The sequence below is a fragment of the Loxodonta africana genome, chromosome 23 (genome assembly GCF_030014295.1).
Source record: "Loxodonta africana isolate mLoxAfr1 chromosome 23, mLoxAfr1.hap2, whole genome shotgun sequence".
In the NCBI taxonomy this organism is placed as follows: Eukaryota; Metazoa; Chordata; class Mammalia; order Proboscidea; family Elephantidae; genus Loxodonta; species Loxodonta africana.
This window is the reverse complement of record NC_087364.1, coordinates 6,978,915-6,999,657: the sequence shown is the minus strand read 5'-3', so window position 1 is coordinate 6,999,657 and position 20,743 is coordinate 6,978,915. Positions and strand designations below refer to the sequence as shown.

At 40.4% G+C, this 20,743-nt stretch overlaps 1 protein-coding gene across 2 annotated transcripts in view; it reads right to left on the bottom strand.

The window, feature by feature from the left end:
* NALF1 (NALCN channel auxiliary factor 1) overlaps window positions 1-20,743 on the bottom strand; it is a 706,508-nt gene that overhangs the window by 26,668 nt on the left and 659,097 nt on the right. For both annotated transcript variants that reach the window (XM_003413975.4, XM_010594009.3), the window contains exon 2: window positions 18,131-18,302. In XM_003413975.4, the coding sequence (XP_003414023.1) occupies window positions 18,131-18,302 (172 nt within the window). The remainder of the gene's footprint in view (window positions 1-18,130; window positions 18,303-20,743) is intronic.

The window sequence follows — 20,743 nt, the reverse complement described above, 5'->3', positions numbered from 1 at the left end:
ATGAATCCGTGAAACATCTCATAACATGAGGGGATCTGGAAGGCATTATGCTGAGTGAAATTAGTCGCAAAAGGACAAATATTGTATGAGACCACTATTATAAAAACTCAAGAAAAGGTTTAAACACAGAAGAAAACATTCTTTGATGGTTACAGGGCTGGAGAGGGAGGGAGGGACAGGAGTATTCACTAATTAGATAGTAGACAACAATTATTTTAAGTAAAGGGAAGGACAACACACTATACAGGTGAAGTCAGCAAAACTGGACTAATCCAAAAGCTAAGATGTTTCCTGAATACAACCAAACACTTCGAGGAACAAAGTAGCAGGGGTAGGGGTCTGGGGACCATGGTTTCAGGGGACATCTAGGTCAACTTGCATAACAAAGTACAGAAAGAAAATCTTCTGCATCCCACTTTGGTGAGTGGCATCTGAGGTCTTAAAAGCTAGCAAGTGGCCATCTAAGAAGCATCAACTGGCCTCAACCTACCTGGAGCAAACGAGAACGAAGAACACCAAAGACATGAGGAAAAAATGAGCCCAAGAGGAAGAAAGGGCCACATAAACCAGAGACTCCATCACCCTCAGACCGGAAAAACTAGGTGGTGCCCGGCTGCTGCCAATGACTGCCCTGACAGGGAACACAACAGAGAATCCCTGATGGAGAAGGAGGAAAGTGGGATGCAGACCTCGAATTCTAGTAAAAAGACCAGACTTAATGGTCTGACTGAGGCTGGAGGGACCCCAGAAGACATGACCCCCCGCCTCTCAGCCGAAAACTAAAACCATTCCCAAAGCCAACTCTTCAGACAAAGATTAGACTGGACTATAAGACATAAAATGATACTGGTAAGGAGTGTGTTTCTTAGTTCAAGTAGACACATGAGACTATGTAGGGCAGCTCCTGTCTGGAGGGGAGATGAGAAGGCAGAGGGGGACAGAAGCTGGTTGAATAGACATGGGAAATACAGGGTGGAGAGAAGTGTGCTGTCACATTGTAGAGAGAGCAACTAGGGCCACATAACAATGTGTGTATAAGTTTTTAAGAAACTGACATGAATTGTAAACTTTCACTTAAAGCGCGCATACACACACACACACACACACACACACAAGTTCTATGTACCTATGCATGTATGTATGTACACATACACCCATGACTGATAACAAGCAGATTCATGATAAAAATGTTCCCATCAGATAACTAAAGAATTCAAAAAACAAACCTACAACGCACTGGATTGTGATACAAATCCAAGAATTTAATTTCTGTATGTGAAAATTACATGAATAAATAGCTACAAATAGGAAAAAAAAAATCCCATGTTTCCTACAAGAACAAAGATGCAGGAAAAGGAAAATGTATATGGATGATCAAAAAAAAAAAAGAATTATGAATCAAATCAAGAATTAGATATTAAGATACAATGTAAAAGAGAAATAAAAAAAGGGCTAATGTGCACATCGGAGTCCCGGGGTAGCTCAAATGGTTGAGGAGCGTGGCTGCCAACTGAGAGGTTAGAGGTTCCAGTCTACCCAGTGGTGCCTTAGAAGAGAAGCCAGGAGATCCCCCTTGGAGAAATCAGCCGCTCCAAATCCTGTGGTGCACAGTTCTGCTCTGGCACACTGGGGGTTGCCACGAGTTGGAGTCAACTCAAGGGCAACTGGTAATGTCCATATGAAGTTCAAGGTGCTAGGATTTAAAGAACTGCAAAAAAAGGTAAGATTTTACTTATATGATTGGAAAAAAATTAATTATACTGCCCTAGGTTCCCAGAAAACCCACTGCTGTCCAGTATATTATGACTCATAACAACGCCGTAGGGTTTCTGGGGCTGTAAATCTCTACAGAGGCACACTGGCAAATCCTTCTCCAGCAGAGTCACTGGTCGTTTCAAACCACCAACCTTTCAGTGAGCAATCAATCATCGTAACCACGGTGCCGCCAGGGCTCCCAGAGGAGCTGGCAAACAAGCAGTATAACATACTGTTGGCGCGAACCTATGCTGTTAAAAAGTTTCTGTAGCATTTTTGGCAATAAATACCAAAAGCGTTAAACTTTTACATGCCCTTTGACCTGTCAAGTCCAATTCGATTAATTTGTTTTAAGGAAATAAATCAAAACTTAATTGTAGGGTTTTTTTTTTTTTAGTGAAAAAATAGAAATGACAAAATGTTATATAATTAATAATAATTAATTTACCTTATACTCATATTATGCAGGTAAAATTATGCTGTGGGAACATATTTAATAATATTCATTGTATAAAATGTTATTTTTCTCTGGGTGATGGAATTATGGTTTCTCTTAAAATCTTTTTGCTTATCTGAATTACTAAATATTTTTAAATGATTAGGTATATATTTTCTCATATAAATATAAAAATAAATGTTGCAGAAAATATGCTATGATTTTTTTTGATGTTTGAACACAATGGTTATATTTTCCAAGAGACTGGTTTGTTCCTTCACATTTAGAATGGGCAGCAACGTGTGCAGGAAGGTCAGTGTTTCAGACAAGACTGGTTTGGTCTCCCGCTCAGTCACCTATCAGAAGACTCATGCTGGGAAATTCACTCAGGCTTTTTGGCCTCGTTGGTAATAGGGATGTTTAGTGCAGTTTTCAGTTACATGAGCCAATGAATTAATTGTCTTTTTGCTTAAGCCGTTTTTAGTGAGATTTTGTCACTTGCAAGAGTTCTCACCAACACGCATACCTCACGGAGGCGTCATGAGAGGGCTTGGCTGGATGTCTTGCACACAATAAGCACTCAAATTAGTAGCCGGTAGTGATGCTAGAAGTAATTATAATAGCAGTGGCACTGACATGGATACTCCAGAAGGTAGCCATGAAACTATGAATTAAATCTTCACTGTGCGTTTCATCCTTTGTTTAGGAAATAGCCTATTTAAACCTGAGTAAACGTAATCTCTCTGTACTTCCTTTTTCACATCTGTAAATCTGTGATAATAACAGGTTACATGAGGATTTCTCCAAGAAGTTACAGAGATATCATTAAGTGGTCCCTTCCTCCTCTGCACTTTCTTAATATTTTGCAGGCTATGCCTACAGTCAGGAAATGACCTAATTTGTTTAGTTTCGCAAGTGAATGTGTGTTTCTTTGGTTATGAATCACATTATTGATCGTTTTTGGATTACCAGCATCTAGCACAATGCCTGGCATACCACGGATATAGCAAACATAACAATGACCCCCCAAAAGATGTCCATGTCCTTTGTATGGGCAAAAAACAAGGTTGCAGATGGGATTTAAGTTGCTAATCAGCTGATCTTAAAATAGAGACATTATCTCAGACGTGCCTAGGAAAAGAGGTCTGGCAATCTGCTTCCGAGAGGTCACAGTCTGGAAAACCCTATGGAGCAGTTCTACTCTGCACACCTGGGGTCACGGGGGGTTACATGGGGTTGCCATGAGTAGGAATCCACTCAACGGCAATGAACAATTTCAACTACAATCTGTTATTATGAAGTAGGTTCAGCCTAATCACATGAGCTCTTAAAACCTGAAGAAAGGGGCAGGAGACTGGGTCAGAGATATGTGACTTCAGTAAGAACTCGGTTTGCAGTTGCTGACTTTGAAGATGGAGGAAGGAGGCCATTAGCCAAGGATCACAGGCAGCTTCTAGAATCTGAGAATGACCCTTAGCTCACAGCCAGCAAGAAAACAGGGTCCTGCGTCCTACAACACCAAGGAACTGAATTCTGTCAACAATTCGAATGATCAGAAAACAGACCTTCCTCTAGAGCCTCGGGAAAGGAACTCAGCCTGCAGACACCTGGGTTTTAGCTTGGTGACCATCAGGTCAAACACTGGACCTACAGAATGTGAGATGACAGAATTGTGTTGTTTTAAGCCACTAAGTTAGCACGATTTGTTAAGGCAGACAAAACATTAATACTATGGATTTTTAGCAGATGTTTGTTGAATCAGTGAAAATGCAGAATCTCTTTTGAAGGAAGGGAGGTAGAATCTACTGATTAGTACGTTAAATGCAGTGAAGGAAGAATGTATACAGGTTTTTAGGTACGTTTACCACATTTATTCTTACAAATTTCTCCCTATTTGTAGCAAATATTTTATAACAAAAGCAAGGAAAATACTTTATTGCCACTCTGGAGCCAAGTTTGCAATGAGAAAGTCACAAGTAAGAGAAGTTCAGGTACTCCCATCATAAAATAAAGCTCCAGTGAAAAAAACAGAGCAGAGAAGAGCAATGAACTATGTTAGATGGGGAGTCAGAAGCCCAGTTTCTACTGCTGGCTTTTGTGTGGACTTGGGAAAGCTACTTCATTTCTCTTTTCTTCAGTTTGCTTATTTGCTAAATTTAATAGTTGAGCTATTGTGTTGAACAAAGAAGTAAATTAAGCACCTATCCACTACTGCACTCATGGCAGATATTTTTAATTGCTCACTGGAATCATTCTCAACGAGCTAGTCTGAGACTGCACAATTCTCCTTAACAGTACAGGTCCAACAGAAGTTATTTATCTGTTTGTGTAATACCATAACCAAACTCATTGCATCAAATTCATTCTAATTCATAGCGAGCCTGTGGCTGTAAATCTTTACAGAAGCAGACTGCCACATCTTTCTCCCATGGAGCGGCTGGGGGATTCGAACTGCCCATCTTTCAGTTAACAGCTGAGTGCTTTAACTTCTGTGCTGCTTGTTTGTGTAATAGATAATAAAAACAAATAGAGACATAAGCCATTCTTTAGGAAAGGACTGAAAGGAGCCCTGGTGGCACAATGGTTAAGAGCTCGGCTGCTGGCGGCTCAAACTCACTTACTGCTCCGTGAAGGAAAAGACCTGGTGATCTGCTCCCGCAAAGATTACAGCCTAGGAAACCCTATGGGGCAGTACTACTCTGTCATATAGGGTCTTTATGAGTTGGAGTACACCCGACAGCACACAACAACAACAGGTAAAGATTGAGGTTTGGGATTTGAAACCTATTCAGATATTTAGTAAAACTACTATGTAAAACTATTTTTGTTGTTATTAAGTATCATTGAGTCAGTTCCAACTCACAGTGACCCTATGTACAACACAATGAAACTCTGCCTGGTCCTACGCCATCCTCACAATTGTTGTTATGTTTGGACCATTGTTGTAGCCACCGCGTCAATCCATCTCTCTGAGGGTCTTCTTTTTCGCTTACCCTCTACTTTACCCCGCGTGATGTCTTTCTCCAAGGGCTGCTCCCTCCTGACAACATGTCCAAAGTATGGAAGACGAAGTTTCACCATCTTTGCTTCTAATGACCATTCTGGCTGTACTTCTTCCAAGACAGATTTGTTTGTTCTTTTGGCAGTCCATGGTCTATTCAATATTCTTCACCAACATTATTCAAAGGTATCAATTCTTCTTTGGTCTTCCTGATTCATTGTCCAGCTTTCGCATGTATATGAGGTGATTGAAAACACCATGGCTTGGGTCAGGCTCACCTTAGTCCTTAAAGTGACATATTTGCTGTTTAACACTTTAAAGAGGTCTTTAGTCTATATTTTCTTCTAACACCACAAGAAAGGTAAATAAAATCAGACTAGAAATGATAGAGCAATAGAACAAACACATTTTCAAATAGAAGACAGTTTATCTAGAGAAGGTTTATTTGGTCAGATTTTCAAAATAAAAATTCACAGACTGCATATTCCTGAGATGAAGGGTTTTTCAGACTCAGGTCTAAGACATTCTAACTATTGAACCGTGAAGAATTGGACACAGATTATATGCCAGCATTGCAAAATGATTGTGGTTCTAAATTTCTTCAAAAGAAGATCCATGAAGTTTACAAAAATAATTTCATTTTATAGTAAAAAATGATCTGTAATGCTAATACCCTTTCTTCTTCATTATTACCTTCTCCACATTAATATTATGCTCTAAATCCTCTCGGCCAAGCTCTCTCGTTGCTTTTATAATTCCTTTTTATTGCTTCCTGTCCTCTAATCACCTAAAACTTTTGAAGTACACAGAATTCATCTTCATGTAAGAGTTAGACATTATTCTCTTCTTGAACAAATATGATCGGACATGTCTGTTTTATTCCAAAATTGCTAGGTATTATTCAGTTTTGGGTACCTCTCTAAAATGTAAATTCCATAAGGTTATATGTCGCGTCATTTATTAAGCTTTTTTTTTTTTTTTAAATCCAAGCATTTCAGGTTGTATTGAGCCCAGTGAGGATGATCCGAGCCCTCATATGGCATGTGACAGGAAAGATGGGATATAAGGACAAAAAAAAAAAAAGAGTTTCTAAAATGAAAGATGGCTATTCTTATCTTTACTGTAAAGGGAGAACATTTTGTTAGAGTGTACGTAACTCTCGGTTTCTTTTCGTGTGAACACTCTTATTACCACCTGCAGACAATGAAATGTAGGTAGAAGACACCTGTTGGCTTGGCAGGGCATTGCTTCTACAACCCTGCCTTCCTCAAGTTAGTATTCTTACCTTGGAGGGCTCTTCTGTCTCAAAGAGCAACTCCACAAATTCCTTGATCTTCCTTCCTTCCTTTCTTCCCTCCTGCCCTCCCTCCATCCCTCCTTCCCTGCCAATATTGTTTGTAGAGCACAAACTGTGTCAAGCACTTTTTGGGCACTGGGATACAGTCATGAACAAGAAAGTCCCTACCTAAGCCAACACACCTGTCATGGATTGAATTGTGTCCCCCAAAAATATCCGTTAACTTGGCTAGGTCATGATTCCCAGTACTGTGTGATTGTCTACCATTTTGTCATCTGATCTTATTTCCCTGTGTGTTGTAAATCTTATCACTATGATGTTAATGAGATAGATTAGCAGCAGTTATATTGATGAGATCTACAAGATTCGTGTTTCAAGACAATCTCTTTTGGGATATAAAAGGTAAGTGAGCAGAGAAACATAGGGACGTCATACCACAAAGAAAGCAGTGCTGGAAGCAGAGCACATCCTCTGGACCCAGAGTTCCTGTGAGGAGAAGCTCCTAGTCCAGGGGAAGATTGATGACAAGGACCTTCCTCCAGAACCAACAGAGAGAGAAAGACTTCCACTGGAGCTGACTCCCTGAATTTGGACCTCTAGCCTGCTAGACTGTGACAGAATAAACTTCTCTTTGGTAAAGTCATCCACTTGTGGTATTTCTCATATAGAAGCACTAGAGACCTAAGACATCACCATAACATGGGAAGGTGACAGACAAGTGAACACATGATTAAAATGCAGCTGAGTGAGTGCTAAGAAAGGGGAAGCACAGGAGGTTATAGGGCACATATACTCCTAACCCAGACTTGGGGGTGAGGGAAGGCCTCCCAGTGGGAGTCACCTGACAAATGCTTATGAATCAGCCAGGTGAAGGTCTGAAGGGTAAGTGTACCAAGCAAAGGGAGCTGAGAGATTGGAAGCCATTTGGAGTGCTGGATTCCAAAGAGGAAGTGATGATAAACGAAGCTGGAGGAGTCAACGATGGTTAAACCGAGCATGTAAAGGAGATTGGATAATCTCATAAGGGCATCAGGGGAGTGGCGTGATCACAGTCAAGAATGGGTTGCGTGGCAAATATCCTACAGATGCTAAATGTACAGACTCTGATTCAGCAAGTCTACACCCATTTCTTGGTATAGTATTGGTACAGATGAACTCCCATGTATAGGAAATGATATATCAAAAAAAAAAAAAAAATCCTTGCCAGACTGAATATAATAACAGAAGATTGGAAATAACCTTAATGAGCATCAATTAGGGACTGATTAAACAAAGTATGATAAATCTGTAACTGGTAATGATTGCTGTCAGTGGGAGTGAAGGAGTCAACTTAATTTTTTGCTCTTTTGTGTCTTTTAAATTTTGTGCCACGTGTATCTAATATTAGCTGCTTTAGTTCCAGTGACTTTATTGTGATCATGTTATTTGGTTCCTATTAATGTACAGAGTCACTGAAAATTCTGTTTATAAAACTGTAAGAGATCAAGAGAGCCCCAGTGGCAAAGTGCGTAAGAGCTTGACTGCTCACCAAAATGTCAGCAGTTTGAATCCGCCAACTGCTCCCTGGAAACCCTATGAGGCAGTTCTACTCTGTCCTATAGGGTTGCTATGAGTCAGAACAGGCTTGATGACAATGGGTTTGGTTTTGGGTTTAAGAGATGAAGGAGCAGTGTTGTGCGTGTTGGTGGGGGGCGGGGGGGGGGAGAGTTAAGACAAACCTTCAAACAGTGAAAATGTCTATTAAACTGATTGTCAGATATTACTTATATTGCAAGAGAACAGACAGGTATTGAATATTGTTTCAGCTTTGAATCCATTTCCTGAAAACTGGCCTTGGAAATCTGAATTTTGGTAACCATGTTGACTTTATATGCTTATGTACACACATAAAACACCGTAGAAATGTCAGAAGTAACAGCCCCCGTCTCATCACTGTTATGAAAGGGATTCTACATTTTACAGTTACCTACTTAACAAAAATTTATCACGCAATAAGAAGCAGATCCTATCTTGGGATAATTATTACCTGTGTGAGTTATTTTAATTTCCCTTGCAATGTTTGTTCCCAGTTAATTGAAATTGGACTGCCTTGGGCTTCTTGAGCCACAAGGAAAGACTAAATCCTAGGTCTGGGAGTCATGGGAAAAGTCCCTCCAAGTCACACTCATAACCCCCCGCCCCTGTCATAATGAAATGTCCAGTAAATGAAGGACTATTAGTGGAGTTTACAGTGAACCTCACACTTAGAAGTCAGGGTGAGTGTTTGTGGTGAAGTCTGGATTTTCAGTTTCTGATTACTATTTTAACAGTATAAATCTGCCAATAAAAAGATAATATACCATATTTGGAACTAAAAGGTAATACAACCAATAAGATGATAAAGGTAATAAAACCGTTGCCTTAAAACAGAAACCCAGACATTTTATCTTGAACTGGATTTTGGTTTTTCAAGTTTTCCTTTTGTGAGGTCTTGCATTTCTTTCCTCAGGGGGCTGCTTTTCCTAAACTGGGCTCACTCCGTTTTTGCAATCACCCTCAAAGTGAATTTTGAAGGCTGCTAAAAATCGATATTAAACTTTTAAACCTAAAATGGTTCCTCTTATAATTACCTACAATACTTACAAAACATGGGTATTTGGATTATATATATGTTACATTTGTATAAATTTTATGTATAAATGAATGCTATATACACGTATATATATTTATAATCATCTATGGTTATGTGTGTGTGTGTATACATATACACATTTGAGTAATCTTCCCAAACATAAACAGAATGCTGAAGAATGTGAAAATTATCTCCAAAGAAAATGTTTAAAATTATTTTGAATAATGGCTTCACCATGGGTATAAAAATTGAGCCTCTAAATTTTACTAATTTGAAGAAAAACATCCATGGAAGATAAGATTTAATATTCTTTTTGTAAAGACTAGACACTATGATTATCTGGTAAATTATAATTTATGACAGTGACAATCCCATCCACCTATTTCAGCCCCAAACACCAAAAAGACAGGATTTCAAAATGGAGAAAAATTGGCTCATTTCCTATTTTAAAATTTACCTAATACATTTTTCTTCATGAGACACAAACAAATATTGATGTGTCTGGGTTATAGAAATACAAGATACAAGTACTCAGAAGCGACTGAACAGAAAAAAACGAGAGGAAGACCATTTAGATCCACAGTACTGTTTACGCAAACATTTTAGAAACGTGGGCTCTTTGTCTTTAACGTATTTGTACGCATGTAAATGTGGACTCTAACAAACCTGCTAACCAGTCTGACTGAAAAAGTCAGTCCTAAGCATAAAACTTTCCAGAGAACAGGCGGCTAGAGAAGTTCTCTTTTCTATATTTAACCAGAAACAATGGTCTACGTTGCAAAATCCTTGTAACTTTCGTTTTTAACGTGGTATGTGTTGTGAAATGAGGACCTGTTTGCTGAAGTAGTTGGCACCGCGTAGACTGCAGGCTGAGGCCCTCGCCTTCAGCTTTACCTACTGAGCGGCTTCCTCCAGCTGTCCTACCAAGGAAGCAACACTTGCCTACAGCCTCAAATCTGGAGGGTCTAACTGGTTGTTTTCTCTTCCACTAGTAACAGAAACACTGGACTAGCCAGTATTTGTACATCTATTCTCGTTTCGAGGAGCCCTGGTGGTGCAGGAGTTAAAACGCTCGGTTGCTAACCAAAAGGTCAGTGATTTGAACCCACTAGCTGTTCCGTGGGAGAAAAATCTGTCAGTCTGCTTCTGGTTTCCGTAAAGATTTATAGCCTTGGGAATCCTATGAGGCAGTTCTGTTCTTTCCCATAGGTTCACTGTGAGTCAGAATCAATTTGATGCCCGTGGGTTTGGTTTTTGTTTTTTTTGTAGCTTCTGCAATAACAGATTTTATTGGGGGGGGGGGGCGGCAGGGGGAGATGCGAGACGGTTTAATCCTATGTAAAAGAAGCATTAGACTAGATGACTTCTGTAATCCAGGCTTGCTCTAAAACTGATTGAATCTATAACTATCTGAGATAACCTGCAGAGTCCAAGGTGATTCAGTACCCAGCACAGCTACAAAGTGGGGACAAACCCTTAGAAAAGATACTTTAGCTGCTGACAACTAGGTAAACAAACACCTTTGTTGAGTAAGATTTCATTTGTGTCAGGAAATTCCTCTTTGCCCAAAGTTATCCTTCTTTTTAAACTGAAATTCCAGAATTAGAATTCTTCCTTTGGCTTAATGCTTTGCTTGCTACTGCACTGCAAATACTTCTGAGTTTTATCATTCACGTATAGTTTGGGGGTAGGGGGGCTCTATAATGCTGTGAGTTCCACCACTTCTTGCTTAAGGGATGACCACTGAATGTTTTGATTCAATTCCCACCTAAGCACAGACTACCCAACTCTGCTGTCCAGGTGCCAGGCACTCCCTCTCTATGCAGGTAACCTTCAAGAGTCCTGGCTTGAGCAAACGGGGCTACCATCCTAGATATCTCTGAGCTTATTTGCCAGAAGCAAGTCCTTGTCACTTCTGCTGGAAGGCTAACAGGCAATTGTGGGCTGATGTCAGAGATTCTCCCTAGGTGGCACCAAAGAGGACCGCTAACCCGCTTTCTGCACAGTCCGCCTGTGGTGCTCAGTTGCCTGATGACAGGCCAGTAAATGACCGCTGGCTCGGCTGGACACAGCTCCCTGGAGCTGGCAAACTTGGTGCTCACTGAGGTGGAATTTGGATAGTTCCTGGGACTGATTCAACTCCTGTCCATGTGAAAGCTCAGGAATGGTTTTTTCCATGCTCTCTGGTTTAATCCCTTTCATTTATCCTCTTGGATCAGGCAAAGTATAGAGATGAAATGAAGAAAGACACCTTGAGCTATGTCGCAATTTCTACAAAGTTTGTCTATATAAGCAGAACGGTGAAGGATACAATCAGTTGTCTCAGCACACCTCGAGGTGGATAAGTTTATCCACAAATTCTTCCCGGCTGGGGTCAGGTGTCTTCCTACTCGGACCATGCCACTCCACCAAGCCAAGGGTAAAACCCCAAAGCCCCCTCTGAGGCTATAGCACTTGACCCTTCTGCAAGCACTGTCACACTGGGCCAGACACATTCCCTATTTAGCTGGGGGCTCAACTCTCAGCAACCCTGGGAGCTATGAATTTAGGGAGGCTAAGTGCTGTTGTTTCACTTTTATAGACAAGGAAACTGAAACGTTGTGGTGGGTGTCACTTTCCAATGTAAATAACTATTGGAGGAGCTCAGATATCCCAATTGCTAACCTGGTGCTCTCTTCCCACTTTGAGCTCCCTTGCCAAAGACAAACTTCAGCTGTTGTGAATGTAAGTTGTTGTTTTTAGGTGTTGCCAGTCACTTCTGACTCCTAGCGACCCTATGCCCATCAGAACGAATACATATGGAGATAGAAGTCAGGGAAAACATTTTTAAGTATTCATGACTTGATTTCAGATCTGAAGAGCTGACTTTGAATAAACCTGAAAAGGTACAGTGTTTTAATGAACATGGAATCTCAAACATATGAAGTTACTATATTTTACTTAACTTTTATTTTAACTTATTTTTGTATTTCTTTATTTTATTCTGGCCATCATATTCCCTCCACATTTCCTTTTTGGCCCACACTTTTGATATACTTATTAATATCTTGATAAGCTCAAAAGATTTCATGTAACATTAAATGATGCCATAACTAAAGGGGCATTTATGATTCTTTTTGTAAAAAGAAAATAACTTTTTTTTTTTAATTTATGAAACAGATTGACACACTCGGGAAAATATGGAAATTGAAAAGAGTATGATGGAGCAGTGGTTAAGAGCTATGGCTGCTAACCAAAAAGTCGGCGGTTTGAATCCACCAAGTGCTCCTTGGAAATGCTATGGGGCGGTTCTACTCTGTCCTTATAGGGTCACCATGAGTTGGAATCACCTCGAAGGCAATGGGCTTGGTATGGTATGAAAAAAAAAAAAAAAACACTAAATCTATGGGAAGCAGTTTTGTTTTTTATTTTACAATGACATTCTTCTATTTAGAAAATCTTCTACGTCTTTTTAAAATCTTTATCAACTCACTGAACATACCACAACTGGATTTTGGAAATGTTTCCGCTTTAAGCGTTTCGAACTCTGGCGAGTGAATTAGGAGACACAAAACATCTTTAAAAACTCCTTCCTAATTTGACCAATATGCATATCAAAGTGCTTTTCTCCCTTCTTTCTCTCTCATTGGAATATTTAACTTTCTTGCCCGAAGGCAGTAACCTCTCCTTTTAGATATTCTGTAGTAGCACAGCACGGCCACAAGGTGGCTCAAATCCTCCACTCACAGCAGAATCAGGCCTGTCAAGGTAACTAACAGCAGCCCACAGTATTTTCCCGAGAGACAGAAACATAACCTTATTCTTGTCACAGCTAAAAAAATGGAACGCAGAATTTACATACAATTCTCAAAATATGTTTTATCTCCATTGTCAGTAACACCCGGCAGACCAACTTTCACTTTTTCTTCCTTCTGATAATTTCTCTATGAAAAATAGCACAGCAAACACATCTAGTCTATTTTATCTATCAATCAAACGATAATTTTCATAACATTTGTTACCAGAGCACCATAACCTGGGATACTCTGCTACTTCCATTTTCTTCAGTTCGGTTCACGGTTAAGCAATCAAGCATTTCTCTAGGGGACTCGAGAATAAGACGAGGGAGTGTGGAGAAGGAAACCCACATAATTACCACAGTGATGGGCTGACATGGCAGGATCTAAGAAAGAGTCTCTTTCCCTCACTTGAAAGATGAAGACACAGCGCATTATGTGAACTAAGCCTTGCAAATAGAACCTACTTTTAAAACTTTTAGCTCAGTAATGCTTAACATTGAATGACAGGTTTCATCCTGACAGCACTTCAGAATTTCTCTCTAATCAATTTTCCGAACACTTCATCCGTAATGTGTCAGATCTATTTTTTAACAGGAAAGCCTAGAGAGGTCTTGGGTCATGTGTCTTTCCTTTGTCTCCTACAATGGAATCAAAATTGAACGTACAAGGAGACAGTCTTCTTGTCATCCAGGTCTGCGGTCAGAGAACATTCAGTCATGACCTTCTGTGCCATCCTGACTCAGAGACATTGTGGAAATAGACATGTGTTCTCGGATTTTTTTTTGTTTTTGATACACGACTGGCTAACTAAGGACCATAGATCCACAGAGTGGCAGACAATCAAAAAATATAAACCTGAAACATTCAAATTCAGGACATGGGTAAGTAATGTATACATCATATAGAAAAGAACACTAATCACTGTATTGAATAACTGTTACCAAAATTATAAACGACACATGAGTATTTAGAGGAAATTTTTCTGTTCTGAACCTTCCAAGTGGCTCACCAATCCTAAGGGCTGACTTTCACTCTTTTGTAGATTTTAAGAATCACAAGTATCAGTATATGTCTAATAAAGGTACAGGAGGAAGAACTGGGTGTCCTATAATTTCATATCTATAAAAAGCTGGACGCAAAGGACTCTCAGGATAAGTAACCACCCTAGCACTGGTTTGTCACTAAGGTGAAGCACCTTGAGCAAAATTAAGCCTCAGTGAAGAGCACCTGGCAAAGGGCCGTTTGCAGTAATGTGCTTAGTGAATACTTTTACAGGCTGACCAAGAAGTAAGTGAACGACCCTCAGACCCTCAGTGGCATCTTAGAGGGCATCTCTATAAGCTGCAAGGCGGATGTATTTTCAAATTGTGTGGAAACAACTATAATTATACTTGCTGGATTTGAAGAAAACTCTGTCTAGTCCTTCAGATCTTGATGATAAATGATTATCTTTTTTTTTAGTATAAATAATGGAAATAAAACCATTTACTGAACCAAAAAAAAAAAAAAGAGCAACTCCTAGAAGCAAGGTTAGGACCAACAAGGGTGGTTAATTTCTTTTAATAGTGATGTGTTTAGTGATCATCATGGTACCTAATTCAATGAAGAAGACACCCAAGAGATCTGCTACTGCTTGTGAACAGGTAAAGTTGCTAGGTGCCTGCCGTCCCAGGCAGCCTTAGGTTATCTGCAGCCAGCTGTGAAAGTGGAAAAAATACCCTCTTTCTCTACTATAGGTAGCCTGGTTTACTTGAGCACAGAAGACATTTCATTCATAAATATACCCCTGAGATGGCTTACGTGAACCCCACACTCATCTAAAAGCTCTGTTATTTGGATGGCTGGTTAAAGGCCTTCATGTCCATTTATAAGAAATGAGCCTCCAAAAATCATGTGACTTAAAGTTTGGCAGCAAATGCTATACCTACACGTGTTTTACTCATTTTCCTAGAAGCGTGCCAAGTGATTCAGCTCTGTGGGTTTAACCAGAGGGTGCCCTGGGGCTGCTCTCCATGCTAACGTCTTCTAGGATGGGCACCTTTCAAGACGGATGCTAATCTGGGGCCACGTTCAGGACCTCGTCAGGTCAGCGGTGGTAAGGCAAAAGTGATTAGCATCCACACAGGTTCAGGGTCCTATAGCAAAGCCCTTAAAGGGACATGGGTGCCCTAAGGTGGGAAATGATGGCTGCTAGTTACCTAGATAGGTGGGAATCTGTCAAAGAGGCCTGGGTCACATATTAGAAAAGAAGATTAATCTGAAAATTGGTATCTTTTTCATCAATTTAACAGGACTTCAGAGTAAAATGCTTTCAGAATTTATTCTGCACATTTTTGAGTGACTCTGCAATAAAAGGAGCAAAGACACAAACAAGAGCCGTGAAGGACTGTTAGGCTCCCTGATATTCAGTGATGAGGTTATCCCAGAAAGCCTCTAATGCAGAAAGAATTTTTCCCTGGACTAGATCACACATCCCTCTTTTCCCAGGCCCTGCCTCTTCCCTTTAATGATGTAGGTATGACTACGGAAGAGCTATTTTTTACAAAAATCAAAAGCCACTTAAAAAATAAGGTGGGCTCTCTTCCCATGCGATGCAGGAAGAGATTAAATCCCATCTTTTGGGTTGTGACAGGCTTGTAAGTGCCTTAGCAAAGGGGACGTATATTCAGACCCGTACACCAGGTTCACGTGTACTGATAAAGCGCAGGAAATTGTGGGGGGTGAAAGAAGACAAATCCTTCACCCTTCCTATGGGGTATTTTCTACTTTGAAAACCTGTTAAAAGCTACTGACTTTTTACAGGAAAATTTAATGTGCTTGCAAATGTAAAAGCAGCTTTTACATAAAATTCTTCTAGTTTTGCTGAAGTCACGGATGCCTCATTCATTGAGAGTTCTAAGTAAATACCAAGATAGTAGCCTTTGGTGACTTTTGGCTCAGATTAAAAGGAAAAATGATTGGCTTCCTTCCTTCCTTCCTTCCTTCCTTCCTTCCTTCCTTCCTTCCTTCCTTCCTTCCTTCCTTCCTTCCTTCCTTCCTTCCTCCCTCCCTCCCTCCCTCCCTCCCTCCCTCCCTCCCTCCCTCCCTCCCTCCCACCTTTTCCTGTCTCCCATTCTCTTTCTCCAGGAAAGAGGAGCTACATGAAAAAGACCAGAGCATTGAATCTGTGGAATAACTAAAAATGATTGGTAGATCATTTTATGCCTCACAACTCACTTTCTTGTGTACAGTGGTTATTGCTCACTCGTGACCTACTTCGTCCTGTATCTGTAATCCTCATAGCAAACCTTCATGGGGAGATGGCTATTACTAACTTACTAATGAGGGCATAGTGGCTTAGAGAGAAAACACAATAGAAATAGAACTCAAGCTCATGTCTGCTAACTTTCAGTTAGATGTTCTTCCCACAAATTTGGGCAGCATCAAAAATACTCATTCACTTCTTAGAGGAATTCCTTAGGGGACAACTCGAGTGGAGCGTTTCTTGACAGCTTATCGGTTAGAGTTAGAAGTCAAAGATCAGAGCAGGCAATACTGCAAGTGTGGCTAATGGATTGGTATGTAAATAAGCAATCTGAAACTAATTTGATAAATTCCCCAGGTGATCATCTCAACATGTGACTCTGTTTTGGAAGCATTTGTATGAAGCTTTATGCCTAATATAAAAACAGAGTTTTAGTCTCTCTCCATTCAGGTTACATTACATAGTTTTACAGTGAATACAGTTAGTGCAATGGTTAATGTCATGTGTCGACTTGGCTAGGCCATGATTCCCACTATAATCGAACTGTCCTCAATTTTGTGGTATTGAGTAATAATGTGTTGTAAACCCTAAACCTCTATATGAAATGAGGCAGGATTAGTGTGGGGTGTATCTTGAGCCACGCCCTTACTAAAGGCTTTCAAGTCACACCCTTACTCAAGACACTACCTTGCTTAAGTATCTAATGGAAGTTTCCTTGAGGGTGTGGCCTGCGTGCAATATGTATGAAATCTCCGGCAAAGCTCTCTCGCTCTGGGTGCTTTTCATCATTTGACCTCCGGTTCCTGGGACTTGAGCCAGCAGCCTGCCGTCTGATCTGCCACCGCGGGGATTTGTCAGCTTCCACAGCCCCATGAGCCAGCAGACTATTGTCTGACCTGATTCATCAGCTTCCGCAGCCTTGTGAGCCAGTATCCTGCCACCTGACCTGCCAATTTGAGTTTGTCAACCTCTGCAACCACTTGAGACAGGTGAAGCTTGACGCCTGACTCATGAATTTGGGACTTGCCTCCATAACTGCCTGAGCCATTTCCTTGAAATAAATGTCTCTCTCTCTCTATATATATGCTTCACTGACTTTGCTTCTTTAGAGCATCCAGCCCTTAGGCTGTATAGTTCATATAGTTTTTTTATTCCTACAACTTGAAAACTAAACATGCTACAATTCAAGTCATATAGATACAAGAGCATTCGTTGTACAAGTTTTTACTAAAAGAGAATGTAGGTCTGATTCTCACACCACCCTGGTGAACCTGGTGAAGTAGTTTGCTCTTGCTGTCTACTCATCATTTTAAAAACCAGACTTCTCTGGACCTTCACATCTTACTCTGTGACTAAATTACGTAATGCTTATAAATATCCAGAAAATAAGTGAAGATACTGGTATTTTGCCCAGTCTGAATCATTTGCTGAAAGAAGGAAACACTGTTAATTGGAAATAATGAGAATTGTATATGCCTGGTTGTTAAGTAGCGTTAATACACACATATACATACACACATACACACAACATCGGCAAACATTTCTTTATACTCTTGATACTTATTTAAGATAATGCAACATGGAATTCTCAGGAAATAGACATGGCCGTATAAGCCTGTTACTAATTTGAAGAAGAAATACAACGTTGCTAGCTTCATCGCATCATCTGTTCTTATGTAACACAAAGGTGATGCAGACAGGACCCAACCCACTCTACGGCAAACTGAAGTCTGTCTAATGAGTGCTAATGTTTTACCCTCAGAATTATCATTTTACAAGGTAAATTATTGTGGTCACAGTCATACTGTAGATAAAGTGGCACAGAAGTGGAAACATTTCCAAAACCACTCAGAAGGTTTCTGTACGTCTGTTAATGAAGGCATGGAAAACTACCAGCCCTCTCTTCAAGGTTACATCTGTGGGAGGAAAAACCACAGCAAGCAAGCGTCACAGAGGTGAGCAGGACAACAATGAGAGACTCGTTGACAGAACACTTCCCCACTGTACCTGTACAGATGAAGCTGGACAGTCCTCCATAGATGACTTCATCATTGTCAGGCAATATAAATGGACACCTTGTCTGAACCTCCAAACAGTATTGCTTGCAAGGAATTGTCTTTCTGCAGTTAAACTGTGTGACTTCAAAATACTGGGAACAGAGCCAGGCTTTGTAGACAATCTGAAAAAAGAGAAGAATCAAAAATACGGAGGGATGACAACCGTTCTGTCTCTAACACAACGACACGCTCTGGTGTGAGAAGCATGCTTGGTTTCGGGTGGGTTAGAAGAAAACTCTCATTTTGGAAAAGCATATTTACACCATGCCAACTGCAAGTGCTAACAAGGTAGCAGCAAAAGACTTTGCAGTGAGAGCAAAATGTTATTTGATTGAGCCCTTAATAGGATGCAAAAGATATGCTTTTGGTTTGATGTAGCTTATCTGAAAAACAGTGGATTTAGGCAGGACCTCTGCATTTTCTCACAGATCTGGTGAGATAGAAAGTGAAAGGACTAATTGGCCGTTTTGATAGACTGTAGTTATTTACTGCCACCTGCAAGGTCCCTGGCTAATCTTCCCTGCTCCCTGTACCTCTGTCCCACTGTCTATGCTTCCAGTCGACACTAGATGGCGCTGACTCCTCTATAATGACAACCCAGCAGGCGGGGAGAAAACTTGAACTTCAAGAGGCACGGAAACCAAACCCATTGCCGTCTCTTAGCAGCCCTATAGGACAGAGTTGAACTGCCCCACAGGGCTTCCAAGGAGCTATTAACTACTGCACCGCCAGACCTCCTTCATGAGGCACAGAACAAGCAAAAGTGGCTGCTCATTGTAATGACTCCCATCAAATGCAATAAAAATCTCATTGCCCGAAAGCCCAGAAACATCCAACATAGAGAAGACATGATATTCTGTGCTGTGGTGAAGAGGAAGAGGAAAACCTTACTAGAACAACAGCTTTGACCTTTTAGAGGCTGTGCGATCCATAACATTTAAGTATTTACAGGTAGCTCCCTGCTTATCATGGGTTCCGGTTATGACAAACTGCACTTACCACCGTGTGTTTCGCTGGTAACATGCGCTACATACAATGTTGCAGGGTGTAATTTCCTGATATTATCAGTCTCAGGTGCTCACTTGCAGATGTTCATATGTAGTATTTCCAATCCCCAAAGAAAAATATAGACCAAAGTTATAAAAAAAAGTATGTTATAATGATAATGATAATAAAAGGCAATAATAATACTAAAAAAAAAAAAGAGGTATTGGGCTTATGAGAACTGATTTATGACAGAGTCATCAGAAAGAAACCTCATGTAAGCTGGAGACTACCTGTATTTATTTATTTGTTAATAATTCCTAGTTTAATTTTATTATTGTTTTAGAACATATTCTGCATGTTTCAATTTTTTTTGTGTGTGTGTGTTTTAGGCGAAAGCTTACAGAGCAAATTAGCTTCTCATTAAACAATTAATACACATATGGTTTTGTGACATTGGTTGCCAGCCCCACAGCGTGTGAACACTCTCCCCTTCTCAACCTCGGGGTCCCCATTCCCAATTGTCCAGCTTTCCTGTCCCCTCCTGCCTTCTCGTCCTTGTCCCTGGGCTGGTGTGCCCATTTAGTCTCAAATACACGGTTTAGCTACATGTATTATTATGCATTTACTTTTCAAAATTGTGAAAGGACTATGACTTTATTCATTGCTTTATTTTGTGCCTATTTGGAAAAAAATCGAAAAAGTGAACTTTCTCTAATAAAACGAAGGACACTGAACATAAATTCAAATAAAACAATGACCAAAGAACCCATCTACAGTGGGTCGTTGTTAGTTGCCATGCAGTGGATTCTAATTTACAGCAACACATTGCTGAGCTTCAGAGCTATTCCTGGATCCTTGACGCTGATGGTTTTCATTTGTTTGTTTCTAGATTAACACTTGTTGTTTGGTGCCATAGCATTGGTTCAGACTCATAGTGGCTCTGTGTACAACAGGATGAAACACTGCCCGGTCCTGCAACATTCTCACAATTGTTGCTATGCTTGAGCCCATCATTGCAGCCACTGTGTCAGTCTATCTCATTGAGGGTCTTCCTCTTTTCCATGGCCCTCACTTTACCCAGCATGATGTCCCTCTCCAGGGCCTGGTACCTCCTGATAACATGTCCAAAGTATATGACAAGAAGTCTCACCATCCTCGCTTCCAAGTAGCATTCTGTCTGTACTTCGTCCAAGACAGATTTGTTCATTCTTCTGGCTGTCCATGGCATACTCAACACTTCACCAACATCATAGTTCAAAGGCATCAATTCTTCTTGGGTCTTCCTTATTCTTTGTTCAGCTTTCACTTGCACATGAGGCAATTCCAAGTATCATGGCTCGGGGCAGGTGCACCTTAGTCCTTAAAGTGACATCTTTGCTTTTCAACACTTTAAAGAGATCTTTTGCAGCAGATTTGCCCAATGCAGTGTGTCGTTTGATTTCTTGACTGCTGCTTCTGTGGGCATTGAGGATTAATACTATTTAGGTAAAATGTTTCAAATTATGTTCCACATGGAACAGTGAATACTTTATAGTTTAATATTAAATGAGTTGCCACTGAGTCGATTCTGACGCAT